Here is a 17,753-nt window from a genome sequence, read left to right as displayed (position 1 = left end):
TAAAGTTGGCTCTCAAATACGGAGCACAATGGGTCGTCCTTAGATGCGACTTACAACTCGTCGTCAACCAAGTCACAAGGACTTTCCAAATCAAAGAGCAGAGGCTACAAAGGTACCAAGCAGAAATTCATAAATTGCTACTAGAATTCGATAAATGTTGACTCGACCAGATACCTCGAGCACAAAACATCGAAACAGACATCCTCGCCAAGTTAGTAGCGGCCACCAAGAACATCATAAAGGAAAATGTGGCCACCCTCATGCATTCATTGATAGACCAACTTGAGGTACACACTGTAAATTTGACTTGGGACTGGCACAACCGTATTATAACATATTTGCAGGAAGGAATACTCCCAGTAGACAAAAAAGAAGCCAAAAAGCTTCGAATGCAGATGGCTAGGTATAGCCTCATAAGTCACGAGTTATACAAAAGAACGTTTGGAGGCCTCTTAGCAAAATGCCTTGGGCCGAATCAAATAATGCGCGTAGTCAAGGAAGTACATGACGACCACTATAGACCGACAATTGGGCCCTCGTCAGATGCCTCATTTGAGCAGGATATTATTGTCCCACAATGAAGAAGAAAGCTGCCGATTATGTCAAGAAAACAATATTAAATATCTTGAAGAAAAAGCTCGAGGATGCCAAAGGACTATGGTCGGAATTGCTTCCAGAGGTACTATGGGCCTACCACACCACGCCAAAAACAAGTACAGACGAAGCGCCATATTCACTAGTCTATGGGATTGACGCCATGATACCAGTCGAGGTCGAGGAAAGTAGCCTGAGATGCTCCAATGAAAGAGGAAAAAATAATAACGAGAACAGAAAATAAGACATCGATGAGACTATGATATCAATGCCAAAATACGACCACTCAAATTCAGAGACTATGATATCAAGGCCAAAACACAAACGAGCAAAGCTTCGAGAGAAGGCAAACTAGAAATCAATTGGGACGGGCCATACAAAATCACGGCAGCAGCAAAAAAGGGATCATTCCAACTAGAAACAATGGATGGAAAACTACTACAAAACAATTGGAACGTCGCCCACCTCAAATACTTCAACTTCTGAAAACGGACGCCCCCTAAGTCGAACTCTTTTTCCCTCACCCGGGGTTTTTCCCAATTGGGTTTTCTCGGAGAGGTTTTTACAAGGCGACGAAGGGGACATTTCGAAGTTCAAAGTATGATTTATTGCCCCGCTTGCCGTCTTCTTCTCCAGGCCGAACGATGTGTATGGAACAAACAGAAACATGTAATACTCTCCAATGAATGAAATAAAGCAACATCTTTGCACATCTCCACCAAAGTCGTTCTATTCGATCTTGCTCGAATTACCTTACATTCGACTCGCTCAAATTACTTTACATTTGGCCTCGCTCGAATTATTTTACATTCGGCCTCGCTCGAATTATTTTACATTTGGCCTCGCTCGAATTACTTTACATTCGGCATCGCTCGAATTACTTTACATTCGACATCGCTCGAATTACTTTACGATCTATGATCAACTAAGCCAAAACACTACACGCAAGCGACTGGAAAAGTCAGGGACTTCACTGCATAGCAAACAAAAAGATAACGGAAATCAAGAAACATGTAGCAAAAATGGGGGGGCTTTTACATTACAGCTATCAAGTTACAATACTTTTTACAAAGGGCCCAAAGACGCCCTCACAAAAATAACAAAACAGAACAAAAACTAAGCATGACTGCTTTATGTCGCGCCATCCCCATCGGCATACTCGTCATCATACCAAGAATCGGAGGCAAGCCTATCCGCATCATCGTCAATGTCGTCCCCACCAGGCATATCGGGGGCATAACCGTAAGCTTCACGGGCCGCACATGCCTTAACACGAACGCCCTTAAGTTCCGCTTTGAAAATCTTCCCGTCAGTTTTCAAAGACTTATATATGTCAAGCTGAGCCTCAGCGTGAACCCACACCTCATACAACTCCCGCGGTACGTCGAGAACGGCAGTGTGAGACGTGGATAGTTGTGATTGCCGTCACATCTCCTCAGCTTTCAAGGTAACGACCTGCTTGTTCAATTTGGATAACTTTGCCTCCAAATTCTGGATCCGTTCCTCTAACCTTGCCACCACAAGCGTCGATGTCTCCGCCTCATTCTCCCACTCGGACCTACAAACACAGAGAGCGTCCTCTAGGTTCGTTGTTTCAGCCATAATGGCCACTCTGTGTTTCTCGGTACGAGCCAACTCTTCGACCTTGGTGCTCAACTCGTCTCGCAGATCAACAACATTCGCCTCCCTCTGCCCAAGTTCGACAGTCAAAAATGCCACCCGCGCCTGAAGATCGGCATTCTTAGCCATCACCCATTTACTCACCTCTAGCTCGTCATCTTTGGCCTTTAGAGCTGCCTCGAGCTCACTGCATCGGCTGATGGTTCTCACTATCTCCTCATCCCTCTCCTTTAACTCTTCATCTTTCTTTGCCAACTCCTCATCTTTTTGTTTGAGCCCATCATGAAACAACTGAAACTCGCTATAAAAACATCGACCAACGTTCGATTCTTAGTACGGTATTCCTTGTACTTGGAAGTCAGCTTTTTAAAGAGGGTCATCATTCGCTCTTCCCTCCGTTCACGCTCAATCCCCATGATGAGAGTCTGACATGCAAAAGAAAAGAGTTAGTATGAGCAGATTACACGTATGAAGCAAATCCTAACAATAAAAGGCACTTACTCGGAGGTCCATGCTAGATATACTTAGCGATAACTCAGTATCGCTCATCGCCTGCAGCGCCGTGTTCTCAGAAGTTGCACACAAGGGGGTAAAGGATGGCACCACCTATTCTGAGTTAGCCAAAAGGTCATAACCCACAGGGATGATTACGTGCCGGTTGGGACCCTCTGTTCTTACCTCCACGCGAGTGTTTCTCTCCAAGAAGGCCCGTATTTCTTCAGGGTCGATGTCCGAACCAGAACCATCATCCCCTACAGGTATGATTCCATCTCCCTCGGTCGCCGATGACACATCACCTTCTGTAGTCCTTACAAGCTCCCCGCCTGCATGTACCTTCTCGGCTCTAGAAGATCTTCTCTCCATGACGACATCTGCCATAACAACGGCACCTACGTCTGGTGCAAGTGCAGGCACCGCTTCCGGAGCAATGAGTTCCTCCAATTCAATACCAGTGACAACAACCTTCCCAAGCTCCACCTTTCACCTTTTTCTCGATAGCAACTCCTCTCCATTTTAGATGACTCGTCTACAAGATGATAGACAGGCCAAGAAGAGATCTCATCTCGCGTAACAGTCTAAGTGGTGGAATCCCTCATCGACGGAGTTTGAGTACGACCTCCATGAATGGATTCGGCCAAAGCAAACTGCATCTCAGCCGATGCGATAACTTGGCGAAACGCTGGCACTAGAGCCTTCTTCTTAGAAATTTCGCCGACCTAGCACAAAAGAGGTCGCATCAACAAGCAATAGTAAACAATAGAAAGTTGAAGCAAAAACACTTACCAGATGGAACCTTAGGTCCAAAAGGCTTGTGAAAACCAACCAACCACAAACCCCTACCACACGAGGCAACACGCGAGCCACCCAATCTTCAATGTCGAAGACATGAGAGGGTGCACGCCTTTCAGCTGAAAATTAAACTACGAGTGAGCTAAAAATGAAAGGGCGGTAGAAGACAATAAGATCATGATAGAGACACTTACGATTATGATTCCACTGATCAGGAAACCCAGTCGGGTCCACCACCAAGTGCTCGGTCTTGATAAAGAAATATTTGTGCTAAAACTTCCAATTCATTCTATCATCCATTTCAACTACCAACCCTCTGGTCCCACGATGTCGTAGATGTATCATGGTACCTCTATAGAAACTTGGTGAGAATAAGTGCAGCAAATGACAAATATTAACCTCACAACCAGCCAACTCTGCGTACTTCGTTAGTATCAAGAAAGTTTTATACAAGTAAGGAGAGAGTTGTGCCGGGCAGACATTGTAAAATCGGCAAAACTCATCCGCTAAAGGAAGAAGAGGAAGAGTATAACCACTAAAGAATGAGTAGACATAGAAGGCGCAATACCCGGGTCGATGGACCACTACGATGTCGCCACTGACCGGGATTATCTCGACGTACGGAGGAATGCGATACCTGGACCAAAGGTTGGCTATATGAGACGTTCCAGTCTTCGAGAGCACATGAACGGTAGCAGGAGCAAGGTTCCTTAGGGAAATCATTTCTGACTAAAGGGTTCTTAGGAACTACCTCCTCCATGGTGGGGAAGCTTTCTTCCTCCTCAATCATGGATTTCTCACCACTGGGAGGGATGGACACCGATAAAGGAGTGTCATCAAAAATATCATCATGAATGTGAGAGGATTGTGATATATTTTGACAGTAAAACGTACTCTACCAAACCCAAACAAGAAGGTAATGGTTAGGTAAGAAGGAGGACAATGGAATCGGAGAAGTAGAATTTCAGTTCAGAGATTGGGGAAGAAGATCGAAGAAAATCAGCGCTCATACAAAGTAGAGAATGGTGGAAACTTCTGAAAAATTAAGCCTCCATCTATTTATAGAGCTGGCTGGCACCAAAATCGAAACGACAGAAGTACAGGAGCTGCCTCGGAAAGACGCATAATGATGATGCGCGTGGTTGTGATGTCACCCTATGCCGGTCACACCAATCGCAGCCTTGCTGGTCATGCCTCCTCTCCTTGACCCCGGTTTCTTCGACCTAATCTATGCGACCAAATTTCTCCTAAACTAACGATGAACAAGTCCGCTTCTCAAGGGCGTGCAAAATCACAACCTCAACAAGCGGAGGGACTAACTGTATTGGTCAAAATTTGACAACTCGGTAACTGCAGATAAGTCATGCCGCGGACGGGGTCGATCACGACATTATAACGAAGGGGTTACCCTCGTAAGGATCATTGTCGAGAACGCATAACTGAAGTTGCAATTGTAACGATATGACTGGCTTAGAAAAGGACACCAGGAATATTCCCTTGGATATTTCTTATATTGTACTTTTTAGGGTTTCTTGGGAAGATCCCTTATAAATAGTAAGAGATAGAGAACAAAAAGGATCTTGGTTTTTTTTATAAGAGCACATTGTAAAGGTTGACAAAAGAGACTATACAAAAGTTATCTTGTTCACTGATTACATTATTCAAGCACACGTTGTTCGATCTTTGTTCACTAGATCCAAAGATTCCATATCCATTTTCATTTCTCACCTTTCCACGTCGCTGATAGAAGAAAGGAACATCTCAATCATACAATAATTTGGTGGTAGATCCTTTCTTATTACACTTACTGCCATTATTTACATTTATTACATGTTCACGTTATCATATTCATGGCTAATCATTGAATATTGAAACCATTATTTAATTCTCTTGAACATTGTTCATCTCGCGAATATCTTGTTATATTCGGTCTAGAATTTATTAAGTTCAACTAAGATTCTCTCTTTAATTCATCATTAACTGGTTTAACTAAAAGGTTTAACATTTTTTTGGTCAAACAAGTGTAAAAATATTTACTTTATAAATCTAGCATTATTATAAATGTTTTTTTTGTTTATTTATTAATATATGCATGTGGGTGGAACTAGTGGAGTTTGTGTGAAGGATAGGGAAGAGAACCGGGTTAATGGCAATGTATGCTAAAGTAGTATCGGAAGTGACATAAGCAAGTTTGGAGTGCCATATACGGCAGACCAGTAATATATATATATATATATATATATATATATATATATATATATATATATATATATATATATATATACCTTCAAAATCTGTATACATTATGCAATTCCAAAGGTCTACATTAACACTTTGTCCATTAATTATTGACTCTTGCCAAATTTCATTTATGTAACATCACAAATCTTAAGAATCACCAACTATGTTGTAGAACCTTGCAGCGAGATATAATACTTTCCTTTTTCCTTTTTTCCCGCCTTTGATAGATAAAAATATTGAATCTCCGTAGTTGAAACTTAAGAAGCCGTTTGGTAGAGTGCATTAGAGAAAATAATGCATGCATTAACTTTGTGTATTAGTAAAATCTTATTTGATACATTTTTTTAACTTATGTATAACTAATACAAGTATTAGTTACACATCATATTATCCTATGTATAGCTAATGCATAGCAAACCATGGTATTAGCAATACCAAGGTTATTAATGCGTGCATTAGCATGGTTAAAGGCCAAATTATCCTTAAAGTCCTTTAAAGCTAAAGAATATGAAGGACATTTTGTAAACAAATAATTTCCTAAAAAATATGCAATGGATTTTAATTTTTAATACACCACACCAAATAATGGATAAGAAATAGCCTCTGTATAGCTAATGCTTGCATTACTAACTCATGCATTACTAATCCCTGCACTTAAGGTAAGTTCTACAAGATTGTAGTTAGACCGACTATGTTGTATGGAGTAGAGTGTTGGCCGGTCAAGAGCTCTCATACCCAGAAGCTAAAAGTAACTGAGATGAGGATGTTAAGGTGGATGTGTGGGCATATATCTGGTTAGATAAGATTAGGAATGAAGTTATTCGGGAAAAGGTGGGAGTGGGCCCTGTGGAGGATAAGATGCGGGAGGCGAGGTTGAGATGGTTCAGGCATGTTAAGAGGAGAAGTATAGAAGCCCCAGTTAGAAGGTGCGAGCAGTTAGCCTCGGTGGGCAGCAAGAGGTTGAGGTAAGTCTATGAAGTCTTGGGGAGAGGTTATTAGGCGGGACATGGCACGGATGGAGCTGACTGAGAACATGACCCTAGACCGGAGGGTGTGGAGGTCAAAGATTAGGGTAAAAGGTTCGTAGGTAGTCAAGCGTTTCTTTTTAGTTAGTATGATATCTTTTATTTATAGATGTCTATTACTACCTAGAGTTCGACTGCATTCTTGGATTCTATCTTATTACTATCTTGTTGTTATTTCTACTTGTTGCAATTACCTTTTCTTTTTCAATCGTTCTCTAGCCTTCGTCTATCAGAAACAACCTCTATGCCCTTCCAGGAGTAGGGGTAAGGATGCGTACATCTTACCCACCCCATACCCCACTTGTGGGAAGCTAATGAGTTTTTTGTTGTTGTTATTGTTGCATTACTAATCCCTGTATAACTAATACACCTTATTCAGCATTATTCTTATATACCCTACCAAACGATCTCTTAAGCTCTTCATTCTTGATCCTAGAAATTCGACGCAATAAACTACTAGTAAACGAAAGCAAATGGTATATATACAATGAACCTGGATGATGTGTGAGTATAATCTCATAGTTTTGTACATTATTTTCCTTACATTTTATATGCTTTAATGATAAATTACACTTTATTTGCGCGTAATAGAGTCTATTTTGTGTGTAGGTGAATTGAAGATGAAAGTAGAGCAAAAGGAATACTTAAACATTGTAAGCGTGCTCGAGAACAGTGAATGAGAAACCCTGGCGACACCAGGCAAAAGCCAGGTCTACCAGGCGTTAGGCTGACGACGCCAGGCCTGGGGCAAGATCTAGTCCGAGTTTTGAAGGTTTATTTCGTCTCCTGGTTTGACTAGGACTTGGACTAGGCGTGTAGGTATTTTCCTACACATATAAATAGACATAAAAATGCCACTTTTGGGGGAGTCAAGGGAGATCAAGATTGGTGAGATCGAGATACATATTTGAGAGGGGATTCGTCCTAAGGAGGCAAGAATACACTAAGAGCAAAGCGGAGAATTCTTCTACGAGTTTTTCACTTCTTTCTTCCTATTTTCATTATTGGTTATGAATTCTAGTATTGTAGTTATAAATACTATTATGAATAGCTAATTTGTTATCTAGGATTTTGATGGAACCTACTGGAGGATGATTTCCTATTACGTTAATATAGATTTGTTATAGCTTTTTCTCTAATTGTTCAACTACGTTTATATTGTGGTTGGTTGAAGAGATCTCAATCGACTGTACCTATTTAGTGTGTATTACTAGAGAGAGAGTGCATATTTAGGTAGTTGTTGAATAACATCACTCCTAACGTATATGAGAGATCAATACGGAGGGTTTAAAGGTGGGATTAGGGATAACGAAACCTTGGTGCGATTCGAGTGAGCCGTACTTAATGCCAGCTAGCGTAATTCGGGAGAATATTTCTAGTAAATTGTGGTAATTACTCGGGAGAGAGTTATAACAGTCATAGTACTCATGATCGGTAGCGAAGTCTTAGGCAAATTTATAGAAAATGTAGCGGAAAGGATTCCGACAATAGGGAAAATCATAGCTCTAGACCTCCTTATTCTTGTCTCCAATCCTTATCCTTATTAATTGATAGCTTTACTGCTTTCTAGTATTTGTTAGTTAATTAGATAAAAATAAATATTATAATCTTTATAATTAGAAAATTATTTGGACTTGTGTTTCTTAGCGATATTGAACAACTATAGCTAAGTCTTAGTTCTCTGTGGGATTCAACTCCAGACTTGTAAACCGGATTATATTTGCAAAGATCGCTTAGTCCTTTTATAAGGCATAGTTAAGCTTGATCAAATTTTAGCGGCGTTGCCGGGGAACTAACGATGTAGCTTTAGGTGTATATATTACTAGGTTGCAAGTTTGAACTTTTATTTTTGCTTTCTTGTATTTAATTTTTTTTTACCTGTTGATTTTAAAAAAATATGGCATCTTGGAATTATGAGAGTATTGATATTGGTAATTCTACTTTTGATCCTCCTTATGCATGTTGTGGAGGAAACCACCCATGGCAAAATTATCAAAATATTTCCGAGAGCGAGTTATGTGCACCAACTCAATATTATGTGTGGAATGTATGTGATAGTGTGATGGTCAAGATGGTCACTTTCATGGTTGTGCTTATATTTCTTATCTTCCCCCAACCCCTTACTATGATGGCTCTACTTTTTCTAGTGAAGTTAATAGGAACAAAGAACCCAGAGAAGCTGACCTGAAGGAGATCAAAGATATGTTAAAGTATTTCATGGAACAAAGTAATGCGACACAACTGCAAACACAAAGGCTATGTGATACTATCCAAAGGCAAGAGGCAATTATTCATAATCTAGAGGCACAAGTGAGTCAATTAGTTGAATCATTTAATGCTTAACAAACTAATATTGTGGATAATGGCCAAAAGAAGCATGCATTAGATGCAGAAATATTTATAAGAGAACACCAGCAATCAATCAAACTAGAATTTGAGGATGTCGGTATTGTATAAGAGATACTAGAGTCAACCAAGGATATTGAGGATACATATTTAGTTGACTCTAGTGTCATTAGTATTGAGGATGTTGACAATCCCAATATTTATGTAGTTGAGCGCATTGATCCACACTCCAAGCATTTTTCCACATTGTGTTTGGATGATGATATGGAAATAGAGTCGTCCGAGCCACTTGAGGAGTCAAGGGATAAGGAACATGATGCTTACATTCTGGAATTCTTCTTGCCGGAAAGTCGAAATACACATCTCATCTAAAGGCCAGGAAGTGCAGAATACTACATTATTTTATTGGGCCAGCCAGATTCGTTCCAGTACCCTCGGGAGCATGATCAAAGAGTAGAATCAAAACTTGGGGTCCAATTCATAAATTCAAAGTGGAGGAAGAAAATGATTTGCGTCGTGTCGCGACGTTAAATCAAGCGCTTGTTGGGAGGCAACCAACTTTACTGCTTTTTTATTTTATTTTTTTAATTGTATTATTTTTGTAGTGTCAATTTTTGATTTTCTAGGAGCATGGAAAGCAAAGCTATTGGAATGATGCAACATCAAACCAGATGGTTGGAACTAAGTGTCAGGTACCCGCACGAAGGACCAAGCTTGAGAGAAGTCTAAGTATCCCATGAGTTGCTAGTGCTTCGGCCTTTGGCCTACCAGGGAGGTTCTTTTACCCTCTTATTAGTATGATGTGCATTGGAGAGAATGCACAATTTTAAACGTGGGGTAAGGAGATATTCTGGGTAATTTTCTATGCTACTTTAGTTGTGTTAGTTTAATTGAATAATGTTTTTTTTTTTAAAATGATTGGACTTTGCCCGACGATGGATCTATTAGACAATTTTCTTGAGGGATTTAATTCTAAAAATGAAAAAAAAAATATTTTCTTGGTAGGTGGTAGAGTAATTTCCCCTTGATTTTTCTTTGTGTCGCGGTTCTTTTCCAAGGGTTTTGCTTGAACCATGTAGTAGTTTTTCCTTTTATTTTTATTTTTTATTTTTAGAGTAGATTAGAATTAGAAAATAAATGGAGGAAGAAAGATGAGATTCCTAGGCGCCCTTGACTTGTTTGATAGTAGCATATTTAGGCTTTGGCATGTGTAGTATATTCCCTATGAGCTAAAATTGCTTATGATGCCTTGGTTATTTGGATAGCATGTTTTGTGACGCCTACGTCTCATTTTCTTGACTTATGATCGCTTTTTGCTTAATGCTTCTTGTGGCTCTGCGAATACTTGCATTAGTTTGAGAATCGGAATGAGACTGTCCTTAATGAATCATGTGCCACGTGTGGTGAGATTTTGTGTAGTTCATGTATTGTACTTGTGTCTAGAACTTGCCTGGTATGTGTATGTGAGATGAAGCGAAATTTTAGGTGAAGCTCGATGTGAAAAATGATTTTAGGCTTTCTTTGATGTCTTTTCGAGCATTATTTCTATCACAAATAAAATTTATCTCTAGCTAACCCTTTTGAGCCTATAGACTTTTATTTGGCACCCACATTACAAGCCTATACCCTTTTAATTCTCAATTGATATTTTTTAATCCTTTTACCTCTTAAAGCACTTTAATTGTGAAATGGACATTATAAGAAGTAAGGGCTAAGTTTGGGCTGGCTTTCGAGTGGAACCAATGAAAGGAAGAAAGATGCACTCGTTTTGTAAAATAATACACCACTAGCGGAAATTGAAAAAAAATGTTAGGGAAAAAGAGAGAAAAATCTGGGGGGGAAAAAGGAAAAATAGAGATGAATAAATTGTTGTCTTGTTCTTGCAAGTGGGTATGAATTAAAGTAGTGATTAAAGAAGAAGTGTACGTTGTTAGGGATGATTTTGTCTGTGAAATTAAAGGGGATTGAGGAATTTGCGCATAACGATTATTAAGTGATGTGTAAAGTGCATAGGAGGGTGAACCACTATTCCTAAATACATCATACCCGTTCCTTAATCCACATTACAACCTTGACAAAGTCCTAATTGATTTTAGATCGAGTGAGCTTACATTAGTAGAAATTTATATTGTGGGCAAGCCTATGATACCAATTGGATACATATGACTTCTTTTGTGAGAGTGAGCGATATTCTTTGATATATACGAGTCCTTAAAATATATTTGAGCATTTGATTTGAATATGTGCATTCAACTTACTCTCTTATTCTTGTAGTGAGGGTACATAGTTTCACGAGGATAGGTAACGTTATTAGACTTATCTCTATGACGTTGGGTGTTCAAGCCATGAGTGCATTGTGACATTGAGTTGGTTTTTGAGGCTAGGATTGTTAGGATCACGTTGTCTTTGTTGTGAATATTCGTAAAGTATGGCATAAGAAAAGGGAAGTGTATATGATTGCATATGCTAGAGTTTAATTGTTGCTATAAATCATGGCCATTGGTGTGGTGTGCCTCAATTGTGTAAAAACAAAGTGCTCAAGGTTGTGTCTATAAGAGTAGTTTGATTTCTTGAAGACGAGCAATGTTTAAGTGTGGGGTATTGATGCGTGACTATAATTTCATAGTTTCGTACATTATTTGTATTGCATTTTATATGCTTTAATGATAAATTACACTTTATTTGCGCGTAATAGAGTCTATTTTGTGTGTAGGTGAATTGAAGATGAAAGTAGAGTAAAATGGATACTTAAACATTGAAAGGGTGCTCGAGAACAGTGAATGAGAAACCCTGGCAACGCCAGGAAAAGGCCAGGTCCACCAAGCATTAGGCTGACGACGCTAGGCCTGGGGCGAGATCTAGTCTGAGTTTTGAAGGCTTATTTCGTCTCCTGGTTTGACTAGGACTTTGCCTAGACGTTTAGGTTTTTTCCCACACATATAAATATACCTAAAAATGCCACTTTTGGGGGAGTCTAGGGAGATCGAGATTTGACAGATTTGAGAGACGATTCGTCCTAAGGAGGCAAGAACACACTAAGAGCAAGGCGGAGAATTCTTCTACGAGTTTATCACTTCCTTCTTCCTATTTTCATTATTGGTTATGAATTCTAGTATTTTAGTTATACATACTATTATGAATAGCTAATTTGTTATCTAGGGTTCTGATAGAACCTATTGGAGGATGATTTTCCTATTACATTAATATAGATTTGCTGTAGCTTTTTCTCTAATTGTTCAACTATGTTTATATTGTGAAACTACGTTTATATTGTGGTTGGTTGAAGAGCTCTCAATCGACTGTGCCTATTTAATGTGCATTACTCAGGAGAGAGTGCATATTTAGGTAGTTGTTGAACAACATCACTCCTAACGTATACGAGGGATCAATACGGAGGGTTTAAAGGTGGGATTAGGGATAACAAAACCTTGATGCGATCCGAGTGAGCCGTACTTAATGCCATCTAGCGTAATCCGGGAGAATATGTCAAGTAAATTATGGTAACTACTCGGTAGATAGTTACGATAGTCATAATGCTCATGATCGGTAGAGAAGTCTTAGGCAAATTTATAGAAAACGTAGCGGAAAGGATTCCGCCAATATGGAAAATCATAACTCTAAGCCTCCTTAATCTTGTCTCCAATCCTTATCCTTGTTAATTGATAGTTTTACTGCTTTCTAGTATTTGTTAGTTAATTAGATAAAAATAAATATTATAATCTTTATAATTAGGAAATTGTTTTGACTTGTGTTTCTTAGTGATATTGAACAACTGTAGCTAAACCTTAGTTCTTTGTGGGATTCGACTCTGGACTTGTAAATCGGATTATATTTGCAACGACCGCTTAATCCTTTTTATAAGGCATAGTTGGGCGTGATCACTGGACAATAAACACTTGCACTCAATTGGTTCCTTTTCTTTTTAATTTGTTTATCATTATCTTTTTTTTTAGGCCAGGAGGTACTACTATTAACCCATTATTTTTTGCTTGTGAAGTTGTGTTACATAGCTATAATTTTTTTAAAAAAAACTTTATACTAATAAAATTATGATTATTCTAAACTAATTTAACTCTAAATCTTAAAGCGACAGTGAGATATAGCAAGTTAGGAATACCCGGAATACCTTCATCTTTTTACTTAATGAAAATATTCCTAGGCTCTCCAATTTTCTTTATACTACATTCTTCCAATTTTTCTTTTTTTTGGTGAGGGGGTTGAGTGCTGAGAGTGGTCACTATTAAACTGTCCATCTACCTGTTTAATTGTAATTAACTCTTGCCAACTTTTATTTAATTACATCACAAATCTTAAGAATCACAAATTCTGAGAGGAACTTTTGGAGATCGGGACTTACTAGTTCCTTAGTTTTTCTTTAATAAATAACGTATTGAATCCAGAGGCGGAGGGATACTGTTATTTACGGGTTCGGATGAACGTAGTGACTTTTTGTTTAGACATTATATCTGTATTAGAAAATTCATTAAATATATATAAATACTTAATTGTGAACTCAGTAACTATTTATGAGCACGCTATGAGTTTGGTTGAAAATTTAGAACCCAAAATCTTTAAATCCGGACTACCCCTGTGATGGAATCTGCATCAGTTGAGCTCTTCATAATTGATCGTAATTTGGTGCAAACAAAGTAAAAGGCATAGCGGTTGTGAGCAGCTTATTTTTGACCATGTTTGAATTTATTCCTACTTTTCTCTACTCACTACCCACTTTCCTCACTTTCTCCACTCACTACCCACTTTTCCCATTTTCCCCACTCATGTTCCCCACTCTCCCCACTTTTTCCACTCACTACCCACTTACCCCACTTTCTCCACTCACTACCCACTTTCCCCATTTTTCCCACTCATGTTCCTCACTCTCCCCACTTTCCCCACTTTCTCCACTCTCTACCCACTTTCTCCACTCATGTTTCCCACTCTCCCCAAAAAATATTTCCTCCATCCACTCTTCATCATTCTCTCTACCTATAACACACACATCAAGACCTCACCTTAAAAAAAATTATATATAGAAAATGACGCATTTTACAAGGGAGCTCTCTTCTTCTTCTTGGATTTTTTCTCCAAGCAACAGACAAATACAACAGATCTCACCCTTTCTTCTCAAGAAAAACGGCCGCACACACTCATTTTACCACGGAAGCTTCTCTGAAAATGCACACCTGAATTCACACCCAACATTTGAGAGACTCACTTTGAAAGTTCTTCACACTCAAAAGAGCTGAAAGCAAAGGCTTTAAAATTCAAAATTTTCAGCTGGATTCGGGTAAAGGTTTGCTGCTCTGTTGCTACTGTTGAAATTGCTTCTTGAGCTCCTCATGTGATTTGGATTCTGCTTTTCTTTGGCTTATCTCTTGGTGTCCGCTTAACTCTGTTAGGTCAGTCTCAAATCCTTTATATTATGTTTTGTTGAATGGCTATATAAAGTTATTGAATTCCTTTTAGATTTTTGGATTTGCTCAAAAATACGATTTCTGCTATTCTAGTGTGTCATGGATGAATGTTTGGTTTCCATTTAAATAAAGTAGTGTAATGAATCGAAAATGTTAAACTTTAGATTAAATGTTGACGAAGTAAATTATGTAAAGATTTTGGAATCTGTTATTTTCTTTGGGAGTCTTTACTCATTTTCTTTAATTTCCACTTCTTGTCATCGAGGAAGAGAGTAAAATCCAAGCAAATTTGCTCTTAAATCGAGGATATGATGGCCAGCATTGGTTATCTTTTAATAGCAAACAAGCCATAAATTATATTCTATACTCCACTTTCAGAAATAAGATAAGCGGCATCATGAGGTATATAGTTTTTTTTAGTAGCAAAAATATAAAGATATATAGTATCACATGTTTCAACTCGTACGCATAATGATTCCTCAATAGTTTGTTAATGAGTTGTTTGTGCACTCCAGCTTTTACAACCACAATCTACTTTATTTATTTGATTAGTTTAAACATCAAAATCCCCCCCCCCCCCCCCATCCTCTCTGCCTCACGTTTTCTTGTTCTTGGACTTTTTGCCTCCTGATTTTTCCAATCCTTTTTTACTAGTCTATGTATTTTCATGACTTGTACATTAAGTTACATAAGTCGAGCAAATTTAAATATATGTCTTCCATTTTTACAAAAACTTTTGAAGTATGTATATGTTCGCGTATGTATAAAAGAGATAGAAAACGCAAGCTAAAAAATAGAAATTGGCTTGAACTTTCGTAGTTTACTTTAGGTGCGTTAATTGAATAATTGTCATAGCTACGGGTACGGTTCCCGTAACGTAGTTTGTGACACCTAGTTACTAAAATTCGGGGGTACAGTTATGTGACCCGGCCACAATTTAATCTTTTAAAAAAAATTAAACATTTTGTAGATCGTGAGTACGGTTCTCGTGACATGATTCGCAATATGTAACAATAATTAAATAAAAGCGGTTATAAGGTAAAAATGCACAATAGTTTAAAAAATATATTAAAATCAGATAATATGCCAGTTATAATAGTTTAAGCGGCTGTGCTAGAACCACGGAACTCGGGAATGCCTAACACCTTCTCCTGGGTTAACAGAATTCCTTACTTAGAACTTCTGGTTCGCAGACTTCAAAAGGAAAGTCGAATTTCCTCGATTTGGGAGTTAAAAATAAATCTGTGACTTGTGACACCAATTAAAATATTCCAAGTGGCGACTCTAAAAAAATTAAATAAATAATTCCATTTCGAATAATGTCATTTAAATTGGAAAAACTCCCTTATACTACCTTCGGGTGTGTAAAAAGGAGGTGTGACAGCGGTCATTGAACGTTTTACTATAGCAATAAATTCATAAAATTATTTTTATCACATAAAAAAATAAAGTGTACCCATTTATGCACAAAACTATTTTCTTTTCTTTTTGTAGAAATTATTACTTAAATTTTAACACCATTTGCATCCAATTAGGATCTTGATCTTTTATTTCTTTTCTTCACATAGAAAATGAATCGTCGACCTTTCTTTTCTTTTAAATTAAGATTAAGATGCTTTCTTTATGGGATCTCGTTGTCTATGTTGAAAACAATGCCAATTTTCCTACCAATAATTAGTGATGCAAAGCAATGAACTTTTTTTCCTCCTCTCTTTTCCTGTTTAGAATTGGTCAATTCACAATAGGTGTAATAGTTTTATATGTATATATTTCAATTCTTTTATATGTGTAAATAAATAATTTGAACAAGAATAATTAATCGTTCTAAATCTACCTCTGCTGGGGACGAAGTACTCGTGTTGTATATGTGATCTAAATAATAGTAATACTTCTAAAGAAAATTATCAACGTCGTAAAAAGAAAGATAAAAGATGAAGATTACAAAGATTAGAGATCTCAGATTCCATATATGGACGCCCATTTAATTTACATCCACAAATATTTCACAAAAGGAAATATTAGAAACCGCAAAAAGAAAAAAAAGATTCAACAAAATTGTTTGATGGGATTCACTCTCTTCATCTTCTTCGTGATTCCCATCATATCTTTACACAAGATTTTTTTTAAGGTGTCGAAATTCATCCTTATTTTTCTGCATATCGTAAAACTACTTGCAGCATCAGAAACCATTTTCTTCCCTTTTTTTATTTAATTTTTTGACTTGTCGCTTCCTCATTCATGATTTAATCGATTCAAGCGACTGCAACTGTGCCATTTCTCACAGCTTTATTTGCATCAGTTTCTTTGGTTGGGGTTTCAGTTTTTGTTCGTGAGGATCTCTTTGATGCAGAAAGTTTCCATTTTCTTTCATTAGCTTCATCCATTTCTATCTGCTCTTGTCTGCATTCTTCGCTACAAAATGGTGTATCCCCTCTGTAATCAATCACAAACAAGTCGGATCAGCTATTTATATATATTCTCACTATTTATGTGTATTGTGAGGCCTCGTCATAAATTGACTAGTAACTTTATATTCCATTGATCATACAAGAGCCGGATCCATGATTTAAACTGTTTGATAACTGAATTGAATGTTTTTTTTTTGTATTTATGTATGGGTTCAAATTTTAATATTTGTTGAAAATCTTAGTAAAAGATGTATGTAAAATGCTAACCTGTACATGAAGATGTCACTGTTGTGAGCCAAGGGCCTTTGGCAAAGAGTGCAAGCATCAAGAAAATGAGGTTGGTAGTGGTGATCTTCACACCCAGTGTAATATAGTGCAGCTGACTTCATTCTTCTGTATAATGAAGAAGAAATTTAAAAACCTTTTTTCCTGTAAAAACTGGAGCTTCCTGATATGATATTGGTATGAATGATAAGTGCAGAGAACAGGAGAAGAAGAGTAAAGTAGATTCTGGGAGGAGGGTGAGAAGGGCCAAACTCTCTTATATAATGAGGGCTGGCCAGAGAAGAAATAAAAAATGATTTTTTTTTAAAAAAAAAAAACTTAATTGGGTCTATAGACAATTTATCAAATAATTAAAGGACTGCCAAGTCACCAAATTCTACTAGCACCAAGAATAACGTAGTTTGTTGGGAGGAAGTAAAGTTGTTTATATATGAAAATTATTAAAATTGTAATAAATAGTATGAACTCATAAGTTTAAATGTGAACTTGTAGAATTAAAATCTTAGATTCGCTTCTGGTGTGACCTATAT

The 17,753-nt window shown here is 37.7% G+C and overlaps 1 protein-coding gene across 1 annotated transcript; it reads right to left on the bottom strand.

Annotated features, from left to right (window-relative positions):
• Nucleotides 1-16,462: 16,462 nt before the first annotated feature.
• Nucleotides 16,463-17,398, bottom strand: LOC107823756 (FCS-Like Zinc finger 3). The gene is made up of 2 exons (XM_016650461.2): nucleotides 17,206-17,398; nucleotides 16,463-16,963 (listed from the first exon to the last, which is right to left on the bottom strand). Exons 1-2 carry the CDS (start codon nucleotides 17,325-17,327, stop codon nucleotides 16,783-16,785), a joined length of 303 nt encoding a protein of 100 aa, XP_016505947.1. The 5' UTR covers nucleotides 17,328-17,398; the 3' UTR covers nucleotides 16,463-16,782.
• Between the last annotated feature and the right edge of the window lie 355 nt (nucleotides 17,399-17,753).

The sequence above is a fragment of the Nicotiana tabacum genome, chromosome 7, assembly GCF_000715075.1.
Source record: "Nicotiana tabacum cultivar K326 chromosome 7, ASM71507v2, whole genome shotgun sequence".
Classification (NCBI taxonomy): Eukaryota; Viridiplantae; Streptophyta; class Magnoliopsida; order Solanales; family Solanaceae; genus Nicotiana; species Nicotiana tabacum.
Note: the sequence above shows the minus strand (reverse complement) of the source record. Positions and strands in the feature narration are given on the sequence as shown.